Source organism: Galleria mellonella, unplaced genomic scaffold (assembly GCF_026898425.1).
Source record: "Galleria mellonella isolate WM207_F2 unplaced genomic scaffold, CSIRO_AGI_GalMel_v1 utg139, whole genome shotgun sequence".
NCBI classification, from domain to species: Eukaryota; Metazoa; Arthropoda; class Insecta; order Lepidoptera; family Pyralidae; genus Galleria; species Galleria mellonella.
Genome location: NW_026441995.1, coordinates 2,438,190 through 2,454,611, shown reverse-complemented (window position 1 = coordinate 2,454,611; position 16,422 = coordinate 2,438,190). Strand labels below are relative to the sequence as shown.

Genomic DNA, 16,422 nt, shown 5'->3' with positions numbered 1-16,422 from the left:
TTTTGATGAACAATAAAATGCTTCATTGACAATATTGTTTTCACAGGTGGTGGAAATATTAAACGACCTGTACACATGCTGCGATGCTATCATATCGTACTACAATGTTTACAAGGTAATTTAATTGGATATCTAGTATCCAAGCTGGCATGGATGTGCGTAACAATGTGTTATGAGAGTTTATGATTTTTTATACCACGAAGGTGGTAAACAAACATACGATCTAGACGAGCAGCGGTCTTCCACCGTGCGTTTTTCAAGGTAATTTCTTCCACGCACAACCACTCTTTGGAGTCAACTTCAAGGAGCAGTATTTCCGAACCGATACGACATCATGACCTTCAAGAAAAAAGAATATTCCTTTTTTAAAAGCCGGCAGCACTGCAATGCCTCTGGTATCGCAGGTGATTATGGGCAGCGGTAGTCACTTACAATCAAGTAAGCCGCATGCTCGTTTTTCCCTTGTGTTATAAAAAAAAAACTTTGCGCTCCATACTAAATAGTATTTTGTTGTTTTATCCATTCATTGATTGATATCTATTCACTATTGCAGGATCACGAGTGTTAAATTTTTTTATGAAATTTAATTTAAAATTTTCTTATGTACAAAAATACCATTACTGTTTTTCTCTTTTCATATTTATTTTTACTTTTATTATTTTGATATAGATCACTAAAAAGATTTATTTCACTCAGCGAAACGTAGAGATTTACTGTTTTTCTTCGAGTTCAGATAACTTTGAAGTGTATTTAAGTATTATCTAGGTGGATCCTTCGCAGTTGAGTCTTGAGGCAAGGATTTTCACCCTCTGAGCACTCCATTCAACAATATATACTAACCATCTACTAAGAGATTTTACTTGCAATAATATTCTGTAGTGAAGAAGGATTATTACTTTGTCTTTCATGCAGTCTTTCATGCATGCAATCTTAAGTATTTTCTTTTCTTTTATGTGTTTGCTTTTCATGAATTACTCAAGCTGTGCACATAATGTGATTGGATTATAACCTAGCCGAATCACAAATGTAACTATTGTTTAAGTTTTTTATGGTTGTGATCTGTTTTATGTGCCAATAAAATAAAATAAAAAAAAAATTATACTAACTCGTTTATTATTTACTGTACAATTTATATTATTTTAATGTACTTTATACTTTTAGCTCTAAATAATGCGTGCTTAGTCAGAATTATTTGTCCTGGATAGTTCCAAAAGTAAACAAAAAAAAACTAAACATTCATGACAAAAATATACGAAAGTCAATCTCATTATTTTTTTTTATTGATAACAATAAAAAAATAATAATAAGTCGTTTGCCTTCATAAGAAGGCAAACGACCATGCTATTCACCTAATGGAAAGCGACTTCCATCGCCCATGAAAACCTGCAGCACGAGAGCCGTGTATTTACAACAAAAATGTATCATTTCCCACAGGTGGAAACAATAGGTGACGCGTACATGGTAGTGGGTGGGTTACCAGAGCGCTGTTCCCGCCACGCCGCCGAAGTGGCGTCCTTGGCTCTACACGTGTTGGACGCCGTACCCAAGATCAGGATGAGACATATGCCGGCTGCGAGGCTCCATATAAGGATAGGTTTGTATACCTTTTTGTATCAATGGTCAATAATACAGCGCGCCTTTTATTTTTTTAACTAATATTGTAATGGGCGAGGCCATCTCCCCAGCAGCATCCCTCTTAAACCATCTTTAAAGTCGATCTACGATTGCCAATCCGCGTGCCAAGCGTGGCTACTACAGGCAAAACCCCCTAAGGGGAAGGTTATGTTCAGCAGTAGACAGTTAAAAACTGATATGGTGATAAAAATGTTTTTATTGAATTTTTTAACGCATGTATGTATGAATGTATATTTATTAATTTAATTTATATGTTTTACATTATATATTATTTTTGTATGAACAAATATTTAATATCTAATTTGACTTTGTTTTGATACCAGTTATTCTTCTAGAAGAAAACTTACTGACCTTTATTTTCCTTTCGGGTTACCATACAAACAGTCAATTAGATTTTCTAATCATATTACTAGTCATCGCCCCATAAAATGTACACATACGCCCATTAAATATTTGCATCGTGATTGGAATAATAATAACAGCGTTTATTGATTTTATCAATTACAAATTATACTAGTTATAAAAATATGTGTATATGTATGTATGTATGTGTATGTATGTATGTGTATGTATGTATGTGTATGTATGTATTTTGCATATATAAAAACCGATCATTGTCATTACGCAAATGTGAAAACGATTCATGGCTTAACATAGATATAAATTTGATTATGTATTGACTGTAATTCAGCTGTACGTTTTCCAAAAAAATAAATAAACAATATGTACACAAACAAAATAAATAATATTAACTAAGAAATATGGTTCACAAAGACACACTGATATTAATTGAGATAAAATAATATGGGATCAATACAAGAGAAAAGCCAACAGCCATCGATCGCAAAAAGTATTATTAAAATCGGTGATTTCACAAAAATATCGCGAAACACATAAACACATGAGGTGATTTGCGAACCATTGAACCTCCATGAAATCTTGCACTACTATTGTGGCACAGTATTAGAATAGTGCAACTTTTGACATTATTATTTCAACTTTTAACTGTCCATTGCTGAACATAGGCCTTCCCGTAGATTTTCGTAAGAAACGGTCCCAAATCACCTTCACTTATTTTTTTTTTATTTATTCATTAGTACATGTATGTGTACAAGGCTTAAGTCCGCCTTGCTAAATGCTAAAAGCATTCTCGCCCAGTCAACCATAGGGATGTATCAGAATACTCGAATGTGGTATTGGTAATTATTTATATACATTCACATTCCTGTGTACATAATATATTTGTTATTTATATATATCTATTCTTTTATATATGTAGTTTTAATATTCTTTTTTATACAACTTAGAATTGCAAACAAGCTGACATCCCACCCGATTGAAAGTGGTAACCGTCGTCTATAGACATGAGCAGTACCATGGACATAACAGAGTATACTGTTTCGTCCATGATACCCGCCATGCGTTGCCATTCCTAAGGATTCAGGTGTCATTTCTCTGTACCCTGTAAACTCACTGTCATATCCCACTCTTCGAACCGAAACACAACCATGCGAAGACAACTTTTTCACGGTAGAAACACGAATGGGGCAGAGGTGCCCAAGCAAACGATTTTTGTACAAAGTTTCCCTCTGGTAGTTTCTATTTTATTTTCTGATTACTAAATTCAATAAAAAGATATGCCAAGATTTTATATACTTACTAGCGATCGATAAAAAGATAAAATAATATTTTATATTTAATTTAAAATTGTAGCAAATGCTACACTTTTTTGCCCCTTTTTTTTTTGTCACTAGTTACTGGCAAAACCCCCCTTATAGGGGAGAGCTATATTCAGTGATAAATAGTAAAAGGCTAATATAATGATCATATTGTTTGAAATAAAATAATTCAACTTTACGCATTCAAAAAGAGCCCTCGAGCAAACACGGAAGGAAACCGCCGTTTTCTATGCAAACCAAAAAAGATCAAACCTTCAAAAAATGTTTTTTCAGTACAAAGCAAATATTATTTTTCTTTACAATCCTGATTCGGTAAATATTACAGAGTGAATTCAAAATGATAGGAGTGACTTACCTATAAAACTAAACGTTTCTCTCGAGCAAATATGATGAAAAATGTTTACGCGTTTAGCTATCAAATTAGGAAGGAAATTTTCCGTTTGTCTTTAGCTACATTATGCAATTATGTTGGTTAATTTAGAACCAATTTTAATTGTCATTTTTTTAATCGATGATTTTTTTTCTAGAGACTATAGTATGGGGTTTTTCAAAAAGGGAATATTAAGGTTTCTTTAGCGTCGGTAACGCGCACGTGACACCCCTAGTATTGCAAGCATCCATAGGCTACAGTGCCGTTTACCATCAGTCTATATGCTTGTTCACCATATTCGTGGTATAAAAAATAAGGAGATTTAATGGAACTTTTCTATTTACCAGGCATCCATAGTGGGCAATGTGCTGCTGGGGTGGTAGGCGTGAAGATGCCCAGGTACTGTCTTTTCGGGGATACAGTAAATACAGCAGCGCGAATGGAATCCAACGGAGAACCGCAGAAGGTTCATATTAGCCAAGACACGTATCTACTTCTGAAACAGCACGGAGGCTACCACTTTAAAGAGAGGGGAATTATTAATATTAAGGTAAGCATTTATTTAAATAAGCAGACATAGTTTGGTGTATCTTGGTTCTTTAGGTTTACTAGTTCCATATTTATTGTATTCCGTTAAAAAATCTCGGATATTATCGATGAATGAGTCATCCCTTCCTTTCCTGTAGATGTTTTTTATGCAACTTAAAATAGCAAACAAGCTGACGGCCCACCTGATGGAAAGTGGTAACCGTCGCCTATAGACATAAGCAGTACCATGGACATAATAGAGTATACTGTTTCGCCCATGATACCCCCCATGCATTGCCATCTCTGAGGACTCAGGTGTTATTCCTTTGTACCCAGTAAATTCACGCCATATCCCACCCTTCAAACCGAAACACAGCCATGCAAACACAACTGCTTCACGGTAGAAACACGAATGGGACCTAAGCAATTGACTTTTGTAGAAATTTTCCCTCTGCTATAATCTATGGTTATTCGTGTATGTGTATGTGTATGTGTATACTGTTTCGCCCATGATACGCCCTATGCATTGCCATTCCTGAGGACTCAGGTGTTATTCCTCTGTACCCAGTAAATTCACTGCCATTTCCTACCCTTCGCACAGATGTAAGAAACGACTAAAGGAACTTAAAGGTCAAGAGATGGGTAGCAACGTCTCTTTCGAAATATCACGAATACCTAACTGCAGTTGCCAATTCGCCTGTCAATCGTGGTAACTACTGATAAAGCCCCTAAATAGGGGAGGCCTATGTTCAGCAGTGGACAGTTAAGTGCTGATATGAATGTTCTACAACCTCTCCGTGTGTTACAATAAATATGTTTTAGTATTTATAAGTAGGCAGTCGGATACTAAAATAGTAATCCTGCTTGCGTTATTGGTACACGCTGACGATGTACCAGTGAGCAATGATAGCTGAGGGTAAAGTTAAGCCAAATGTCCTATTTTAAGAAATTTTGTAGGAATTAACCACGATACGGAACCGAAACATGGTCCCTTACGGTTGCTCGTATGCAAAATCTTCAAGATACTCAGCGAGTTAGGAGAGGAGCTATGCTCGGAGTTTCTTTACGTGACAGAATTCGAAATGATATCCGCAACAGAGCCAAAGTCACCGACATAACTAAAAGAATAAGCAAGCTGAAGTGGCAATGGGCTGGTCAATGAACTGGCTGCTCGAAGAACCGACAACTGATGGGGAAGGAAGGTTCTTGAGTTGGATCCCATATGGGCAAAACGCAGTGTAGGACAATCGCCACTACATGTAGTGACGACCTTAAATACGTTGCAAGTATGCAAGTAGCTCAATATAGTACTTTATGATAGTCTACGGTAGAGGCTTATGGTCAGCAAAGTAAGACAGATAACAGCTGATTTGATAGTGATGGTAACCATGATAGTAGCAAGGCTAACTCATCCATATTACAAAATTATATATGGGTATGCCATGCGTAGAGACGAAGAGCATCTTAGAATGGAATTAAGTATGAATATGGATAGCTATTAAGGCAGAAGAGAATGCAGAACTGCGAATAGAGAAGAACGGAACAGAAAAATATATTACACCGACCCCAAATAAATAATTAAGATAATAATAGGAAGATGATGGTGATGATATGTAGCAAGATTGACGTAATATTAGTATGTACATTGGGGCTGTTTTTTTTTTGATGGGTGATAATGAAATGGTAACCCCGCCTGTGCTAATGGGATATGCTGGCGGGGCACCAGTGAAGGGTGATCGATGAAAATGAAAACAGGCCAGTTAGCCCATCATGATGAATCCATCAAGAATTAACCATGATAATTTCCAGGAAGAACCACGAGGAGGTCGATCTGGTTGGGTATATTGCTAGCAATGGGATTTTTAATCTCCGTTACTAACAATCCCTTTCCCCCACATTGGGGTTGTTAGACTCGGGTAGTAACAATTTTTTACACCCAAATTTAGAAAGTTAATGAGTCAATCAGAAACAACAAAGAAGAAAGGTTGAAATGAAATAAATAAGTACCTAATTAATATTCTCGGAAGTATTAAAGAATCAAAGAACATCGACATAGCTCGCTTTTATTTGATACTCAAAAAAAAAATATCGTAATATTTTCCTACAGGGAAAAGGTGTGAATTGAAAGAACCTTTCTCAAAGGAAAATATCCGCGCATACGTTTTATTTAAAAAGGCCATGAAATCAGATCAAACAATCTCACATTGTTAAAGGAGGTGAGTGATACATTTTTGCCTTGAGGGTATCCGGTACTCTAACAATGTATATTTGAGAGATTTGACAAAAGTTAAACTATTCGTGACAGTAGAGACATTCTCTTTTCGGTTGATCACATTCATGAAACATATTGTTTCTGGGTTTGCTCGAGTTAATAAAATCTATTATAAAAATAATCATTAAAATAATACTAGAGAGCCTATTACAAACTGAAATAATTCAAATTCAAGTCATCTTTATTCAGACTTGTTTACAAACTTTTAAACTTTTTTTTTTAAATCTACTACAGAGTTTGGAAAGTTTAACAACTTTCCAAACCTCTCTCTCTCTTTCTCTGTCGAGAAGAGACCGCAAGAAACGCAACAGTTACTCTTTTAAATGTCTATTAACATTATGTGTATTTATTTAAATTACATGGTCGTTAAAAGCCCGTGCATGATCGACTAACACCATGCACGCTTGTCATTCAAATTATCGTTCAGAGGCTTTGTTCAATAAATGTTTTTAATAACAATTTTAAATATATTAAAAAGTAGATCCAAAATATTCTTCGGTATCTTTTTATAATATTTGTATAAATGAATGAACGAGTATACTTTATTTGCATTATACAATATAGGAATTAGGAAACAAGCAAGACAATTTACAAACACAACGATACAATTGTATAAATACAGTAAGGCGATATATTATACTCGTATTTATATATTTAATGCCCACTCTCATATTAACCTATTAACTTTTTCTAAACGATACTTCGGAATAACAAATAATAATAGAAGCAGAAACTGAAATACTTTCATTCATAAAGATTATAATACTGAATTTCTTGTAAAGAAAAAAGCTATTCGCTGTAAGATTTAAAATCTGTATCAGTATTAGGTATCTCTCGATTCTTTTTTTTATCTATATCTATAAATTTTTATTTACTATAGCTAACTTATTTTAATATTATAAAACTGTCAGATGGGTTAGTTAAAGGTATCGTTAACCATTTACATGTCGTGTCGTTCAAAACACTCACCTACAGTCTCTCGTGAATTAGAATGATTGTAAAAGAAAAACAAAGTATGCACTACATATAGTAAAGAAAAAATGTAGATAAAGGGAAGCACACTTACCTTGTAACCTGTTCATATTCATTCAGAATAGCGTCGATCAAGTTCTAAGTAGAGGATTCGCGTTTCAACCACTTTTAAATTTTACTTTTAATTTCAATTGCTTTTAATTACGACACTATATGATGTGATTGTGTTTAAAGCTCAGATATCCCATTATGAATATAGTATAAGATTTTGCATGCGCTTTTTACGAGACGACTATGTCGCCATTACATGTTTAGCAAGCAGACTCTCATCAAGTCCATCTATCCTCACTGGTTGTTACAAAAGAAAAAAAATACGCGAAACCATCTTGTAAACTATTGAAAATAATATTCTAAAATCTAAATCTAAGACTGAGGTGACGGGGTAACACACACATAACATTTTGTCTTATAAAAAATAACACAAACACTTTTATACAAAAATGAATAACTAACTTAGATTTAATTAATTATATTAGTAACGAAGACTGACGGCCTCTTTTAATTACGAAATAATTTTAAATTAACTTTTAAATTTCGAATCAATTTCGATTTTTCTTTTTTAATTGAAAATTCAAACTAATTCTATCGCAATTGATGTCTTTTTTTAAAAATATCTTAATTTATAATCTGATGAAGTTGCCATCAATTTCAAGTCGTTTTAAATTTAAAGTGACAGTGGTTGAATGACCGTATGTTGAGTTGAGATGAAATTTGTCATTTGTAAGTCAATTAACTTTGTTGGAACGAACTTATATTAAAGTTTGCAGATACAATAGTTTTTGCAATAAATCCTTTTTATGTATTTCGAATTTACGAATAACTTTGAATAAGAACTCTATGTTATAACTTCAGTGGAAATACTTTGTAAATATTAAACAAGTTTTTATAGATTTGTTTACTGTTTGCAAATTTGAATGGTAGACGAAAGAGAAGTAACGGAACAAAGTTTTAGTAAAAGTAGACGGTGGAGGATCGCCACATAACACGAAGCATAACCATACAAACACTGCTTGTATGGCTGTGCTTCAGTTTGAATAGCGATATTACAGGGTACGAAGGTTTATATCAATTTAACATATTAATCCTCAAGAATGGCAACGGATAAGTGGTACTGTGAGCATCGCAGTGTATTCTATGATGTCTATATTGTTTTACATTTTTATAGGCGTCGTATTTCTATTTTCAATCAGGTGGGCTTTCAATATTCCAAGTTTAAAAAAAATAAGCACAAAATAATATTATCACGGAATGTATAATTATAAATGGCATCCTTTATCGCCAAATAACAACGTCTTACAAAGAATTTAAAAATAATATTCTTAAGAGATTTCAAAAAGATTCTCAATTCCACACTGTTTTTTGTTTTTTACGCGATATCTTTGTTAATTGTGAATAAATAATGATTCTTTTTGCAATCGGTCATGAAAGTACATGTTGTTTAATGATTGAAATCGGATTCTTAGTAGTTACTTATTTTATAACACTAAACATACACTTTAGAGATGACTATTCGATATATATAATATATATATATATATATATATATATTGGATAACCGAAATTTATCTATTATTGATCCAATAAATGTACAGATATTGTAATTACAATATATAGATATTGTTATATATAATATTACCTGCACTTTATATACTTTTCTTGACACGTTGTAGCTACTGCGCATGTGACACAACTAAAAATGTGTTCATGACTATATTCTCTAACACTCGACCTCCCCCCATTTCGCAAAGCATATTAAAATTCAACGTGGCAGAAGTGAACTTTTTGATTAATGATGATACAGCCGTTAACCATTCACTGCTAAATACAGGGCTCCCCTTGGTAGGGGAGGAGCTTTTCCAGTAAGCTACGTTTGGTAGGCGAGTTGATAACCGTAGTTGGGTTTTGGTGATGTTTTAAGAAGGACGCTGCTGCTTATTCTCCCTCTCTATCTCCTCGTCGCCTCTTACGACACGCACAAGAATGGAAAGGGTGGCTTATTTTATACTGGGACGACATGGCCAGTACTTCGATTAATATGGTTTATTAAAGGTGTCATTCATCACCGGAGAGTTAATCAGAAATTAAAATTGATATATAATGTTTTTTATGTCAATCCTATTCAAACTCGCCACTTTTGCTGTCTGTACCATTGGGTCACCATGACCTCGATGTTTAATTTAGAGTGTATGTAACCAACATGATGTTTTACAGGGTAAAGGCGAAATGAAAACATGGTGGCTTGTAGGAGAAGACCATGAAAGAAGAAAAAATTCATTTTGCAGATTCCGTAAGTATTAAACTTATTCTTTTTTTTTTTTTTTTATATAAAAAATAAAAGCAAGTATAGAACTCTGTTAGTATTTTAGTAATTTAGTTTTATAAAACGTATATAAAAAGAAAAAGCAAGGCTTCCAAATGTAGTTTATTAAATGAAGCTTTCAATAACATTATTTCATGTATTTAGATTTAACTAAGTTACCCAGCTGCTGTTAAAATATAATTAAAATATTTTTTTATATTTTTATAAAGTAGTAGAAAAATATTAAGTGTTTAGAACATAGTATATATGAGTATATATATTTACGAGTGTAAATATTGCAATTTCTACAATTTAGTAACTAGATTTTTTTCTTTTAAACGCAATAACAAATCTGAACGCAACTAAAAAGTTTAACATCTGGAAAAATGTATAATACCTACATCAAGGGCGTTTTATTATTTCAACATAACTTGATTATCCATTCATTAAATTTATAATGCTTAGATTATATATAGAGCATCGAGTCTCAAAAATAGGTCAACTTTTTGTAGTTTTTTATTAGTGTTCTATATATTTAAGCATATAATATATTTTGACGTATTTATATTTAATTATTTGATAAATAAAATGAGTTTTACGATTTAAAAAGGTGTAAAAATTGTAAAACAAAATAAATGTTCAGTTCCTTGCTGGTCGCTGGTTTTATTGTATATAAATAAATTATGCAGGAACTTGTCCCAGAAGAATAAAACAAAATAAAAATGATGTATATAGACGTGCATGTATGCATATTGAATGAAATGAATAGAGAAAAACAAAAGATATATTTAAAAAAAAATTATTTTACAATCATAAAATAGTTTGCATTATTATATTTTTGTTCGTATTGAACAATAAATATAGAAGTTACAAAGGAAACACTTAGAACTATTTATCACGCACGATTGTATGAAAAAGTTTACCCGTTTTTCTCGAAGCATTTGTATGGAGACACTTAATCTAAGACCTACATATGAATATCATATATTCATCTAAATGGACTAGAAATAAAACATTATTTCGAATACTGAAACATTACTGCAAACAATAGGAATGTAATAAATGTAATAGGTCCGTCTTCTTCTTATTTAAAATTACATTTCTCAAACTGTTAGCAATTTATACGAATAGAGTCTTTCTTTGAATATTACTATTCTGTCTTTTTGTTTTATAGAACAATTTATTAAGTGTATTGTTTTATGTATTATTTTTTTCTATTCACATTTTTGTTAAAGACTTGCAACAGATTGCATTTTCAATTTTCGTAATCTGTTTATTTAAGTCTTTAGTTCCCAAACTGGGCCAGTAAGACCCCCAAGAGTCCATAGGAGACTCGACAGGGGTCTACGTTGGCGTGACAAAAAATTCATTCTAATTCACAATCCGTGAGCGAAAGAGTCCACGAAAATTACAATGTATGAATGAATGAATGAGTATACTTTATTAGCATTATACATAAGGAAATAAGCGAGACAATTTATAAACACAACGATACAATTGTATAAGTACAGTAAGGCGGTCTTATTGCTGAGAGCAATCTTTTCAAGACAACCTTAAGGTAATGGATTAATTGCTGTACAAGTAATAAAATAACAGTAATAATTGATAGTGTAATAGTTACATATTTGAATAAATACACTAAAATTTTTTATTTTTATTTTAATCATACCGAATGGAGAGTTTTCTAAATGAAATAAGTGAGAATTAATTGATGTCTTTTGCTGTGGGTAGATGTCAAAAAATAAAGTTTGATGAAAACTTTTTGACGTCCATTTACTGTATAATCAATTATTTCTCACTTTTTTTCTAAAACTAATAATTCGTAGTTAGAACCTGTTAGAACTCAGCCGCAATTTTTCAATAGTTAGATCTAATCTTCACATTTTTGGTCAAGTTTTGAGTATATGGTAGAAATGTAGCTATAGAGGGTCCACCGGAACCAGCTAAATTTTGAAAGTGATCTATGAGAAAATAGTTTGGGAACCTCTGGTTTAAGTCATCCATCATCAGAGACGTTACCTCCCACGAACACTCATGTTATTGAGGTTTTTCTAAGAGTCTACAGTATGGAGTTCTTCAAAAAAAGGATAAAGAGGTTTCTTCAGCATCGGCAACGCGCGAATAGTGTGCTCTTAATGTTGCAGGCGTTCATAGGCTACAGTAACTGCTTACTATCAGGTGGGCCGTATACTTATGTCACCCCAGTAATATAAAAAAAATCTCAGTTAAAATTTATTATTAAAAATATCTATCATGACCCAATTTTATTTATTATCGTTAACTATGTTATGTTTTATGTGTCATGCCCATAAAAAAAAAAAACGCTTGTCTGTAATATATTTTAATCAAGTTTTAAATAACATCTTTCAACATTTTCGAACAAAAATGTTCGAAAGTACTTAAAACTTAATTGAACTTTTATTTTTATAGCACCTCGTGACTACGAAGGCAATAGTTACGACGAACCCTGGTGGAGTCCGCAACGGTCCATCCTGAATATAAGGGACCGAGCAAGATTATCCTGCGGGGGATCCTTGGGTCCCGGATCAGCGTTGTCCTCCCCTGGACCCCCAGCGTGTGCATGCTTCGTACCGCCCAGGGAAAACCATTCGGCCCCGGTCGTTTCCTTCTGTGAGGACTGACGCTAACTTTATCAAGACGACGTACCATTCTTCTGGATCAGCAACGAGGTTGAAGACGAGAAATCGATCGAGAAAGAGACGAGATTGAAGAAGAATAAGATAATGCCGAAAGTAGGTAACGATGTTAAGTATTTTCTAGAGGATCATGCCAAGTCTTATAGGATGATTTACGAATGTGTGCTTAAGGATGACGTAAAGGATGATGCTGCTAGTAGAGCGAGGGGGTTAGCCGCCATGCAGAGGTTATATTCAATTGATTATGATCATTGGTTGTAGTCTATGGATATAATTTTCAGTATGTTACCTTTAATTTTGTCACATCTGACCTTTACACGCTTTCTGTTTTCATCTAATGGTTAGCTGGTAAAGAATGCCATATGGTATAAAGCTGGCCACTTGTACGAATTGTTTTTGTGCAATAAATAATAAATAAACAAATAATTTGAGGAATAACACCTGAGTTCTCATGAATGGCAACGCATGGATGGAATTATGGGTAAAATAGTATACTCTGTTATATCCTTGGTACTACTCATGTCTATAGGCGACGGTTACCACTTTCCATCAGGTGGACTGTCAGTTTGTTTGCCATTCTAAGTTGTATAAAAAAATTGTTATTTTTTTTTAATACGTTATCCGCTCAAAATACAATTGAAAAACGTTTCCAAACACAGTGACTGTACACATATATTTATTTATTTATTCTTTATTGCATAATAAATTATTTTTATCTATTTATTCATTAAAATAAATATTACATTACAATTGTAAAAACCAAATCAATGTTATATGAGCACACTAGGGTTGCTTGCATACAAAATAGTACTTAATTTGTATTAGTGGTGAGTTTAATTCCATATTGCATTCTCTACCAGCTAACCGTTAGGTAAAAACAGAAAACCTTTAAGGGCAATGATGACGAACGTGCATTACGCAAAAAAATTACCTATCTATATAAACTGATAAAATAATAAATATTAATGGAAATGTAAACAAATGAATGACTGACCCGACTATAAAACAGTCTGTTAAAAATAAAACATACAATTAATTGATTTAATGTTTCGATTTATTACTAATTTCTTTTAGAAAGAGTGTGTCTATGATAATTTCAACTTGAACAACCTTTGCATTAAGTTTTATTGGAACAAGCTATAAAAGTAATGTAGTGATAAAAAATAACTTTAAACGTGACTAGTGTATGCAAATGTTATATTGAACTTTATTAGTGTCATCTTTAAGTTTAATTTTCACCGTATTTGCAACTTTATTTTTTCTCTTAATTAAATTCTAGTTTTTACCAACGACTTTATTCGCGTAATCTGGATATGTTTACTGATCGGGATAAAAAAGTAGTCTATATCCTTCTCCTGCCCATTTAGTACGTATATATCAAATTTCGTAGTGATTAGTTTTTTTTTTTAAATAGGTGATAATGGAATGCTAATCCCGCCTGCGCTATCGGTATACGTTAGCGAGGCACCAGTGTGGGATGATAGGTGACGATGAAAGCAGGTCAGTTAGCCAATCGTGACGAATTTCACTAGAATTAATCACTATGATTTCCAGGGGGAACCGTGTGGAGATTGACCTGATAGGGTGTATTGCTAGTAATGGGTCAATTAGACCCCGTTACTAACAATCCTTTTCCCCCCATAGGGATCAGTTAAGGCGTTATAAGTTAACGTTCAAACAAATTCACTTTCACATTTGTAATATTACTAAGGATAAAATATTATTGCTCGCTCGCTCGCTGCTAGCAAACGTTAAGTCATATCGTAATCAAATCTAGTCTTTATTCTTAGTCAAGTCTGTAATTAAGTTGATATTGACGGCCATTAATTTACCAATATGAAAGGTTTAATCGTAAGTATATACTTAAGACTGTGGGAAGGTACTTAACTGTTAGAAAGGATAACATATTAATGTTCTATAATATTTAACTATATTTATTTATATTTATATAGAGTTATACTAGCTGATCCGGCAAACGTTGTTCTGCCATAAAAATTATTAATAGTGAATATTTTGGTTCATATATACGAGTAATATATACTTTATAACCTATCCTAATAATTACCAAATATACATAAAAACATTCATATACAAAGTTTCAAGTTAAAATGCTGATTATTGTATTCATAACTTCCTTTTCTAGTCATTAAAAGAGTCATTTAACACATTTAAGCTAAGACTATCTACATGTACTATCTATAGATAAACTTAGTAGATATTACACAATATTCTTTATATATATATATATATATATATATATATATATATATATATATATATATATATATATATATATATATATGATATATATATGAGAATGGTAGAAGACCGTAAACTCTAAACAAACCGATTGAAACCTTTGATAAAGTTCATTAATAGAAAATTATATGAGGCTCCCTACATTTAAATTTTTAAAGTTACTTCAAATATTAGAACGTCTTCAATTCAATTTGTGTATTCAAACATTTTTCGCGTTAATATCGCCAATTCCGAATGGGTTCGATTTCCGCTCGAGCCAATTCGGGAAACGATGTTTTCTGAGTTCACTCAGTTTCGGGTGTTTAGAGTGTATCCCCAGATGTCGCAGCCTGATTCCTCATAACAGCATATACCACAGGATATATATAGCTTCATAGCTTGAGAACCAAGTGGTTTGTGTTATTATGTAGTACTTATTATTCTTATTAATTACGAACTGTTTTTAATAATTTTCATAAAATCCATAAGGTTTGCTCTCATATTAGTTCCATATTCGAATTGCCACGATTAAAGTAGTTGTAAAAAAATACAATGTTTATGGGTCTGATAACCATAAATGCTATTATTAAGGTTTTTCAGATGGATTATCTTTAAGAGTACGCATTACAGATGCTTTGTTGGAATATCTATAGGTCACTTACAACATTGTGTTGTATAAAAATAAATTCAATTCAATGTAAAAAATTTCTACAATCAAATAGTTTTAATTTTTTTTTTAACCAAGTCGTGACGATAGTAAGGGACATGACCGAATACCACAGCTACAATAGATATAATCTGTTTCTTTTACTTAGTATTTTTAGTAAATAATCATAACATTTTATTTGTATATTTTATTTTAAAAATAGAAAAATAAAAATGAAATGTAATCAACTGTAAAAGGTTATACAAATCCAATTTTTATTTTATTTTATGCATTGTTATTTAAAAAAAAAAGATTTAGCAAAGAATATTTTTAATCTATGCCAAATATAGAAAAACAGTTTATAAAAATACTACAGCAATTTTTCATCGGGTAATTTTATTTTTATAACTATTTTATAACTGTTAATATCAGGAATGCTTTATACGTTTCTCGTTATATTCAGATTGTAAATTAGAAACGGGATTATAATTAAGTATATTTTTATAAATCTAATATTGTGGAGCATGGACTGGTGCTGATTTAGGATTGTATTATATTTATAGTATATAGTGTACCTACTATTACTGTCAAATATATAGCCTATTGTACTTGACAGTCTAGTTTTATATTACAAAATTAAATACGTATAACTATATAAAAAATTCAATATTTACCCTTAGTAAATTTAAGAAGTATTTAATGATATATTTAATTATGACTACTTATATTTCATGTATGACATCATCTCTTAATCTTTTTTGGAAATTCAAGCAACAATTTTTATATAAATACTCTACTTACATATTTAAAACAATCGACTAATTAGTCACTACCGATAAATTCCTTTGCCACTTGTCTATGGAGACTAGTCTATTAGAAAAAAAAAAACAATCAAAACCAACAGTACATTACTCTGTGTAACTGTAATGAACAATTTTGGATTCTATTCCGAATACGATACGAATCAAAATACTGAAGTCATTGTATGAGTATTATTATACTAAATAGATACTGGCCACCCAATAAATAATAGACTAATTTTTAATAGGCTTAATTCACAATAGAC

General features: G+C 32.1%; 1 protein-coding gene across 1 annotated transcript in view; it reads left to right on the top strand.

Annotated features, from left to right (window-relative positions):
• The window catches only part of LOC113512693 (guanylate cyclase 32E-like), a 225,873-nt gene extending 213,191 nt beyond the window's left edge, over positions 1-12,682 (top strand). Inside the window, exons 19-23 of the mRNA XM_052903469.1 lie at positions 47-115; positions 1,435-1,594; positions 4,032-4,234; positions 9,728-9,803; positions 12,246-12,682. Coding sequence (XP_052759429.1) covers positions 47-115; positions 1,435-1,594; positions 4,032-4,234; positions 9,728-9,803; positions 12,246-12,457 — 720 coding nt within the window. The 3' untranslated portion in view covers positions 12,458-12,682. The remainder of the gene's footprint in view (positions 1-46; positions 116-1,434; positions 1,595-4,031; positions 4,235-9,727; positions 9,804-12,245) is intronic.
• Positions 12,683-16,422: the final 3,740 nt, after the last annotated feature.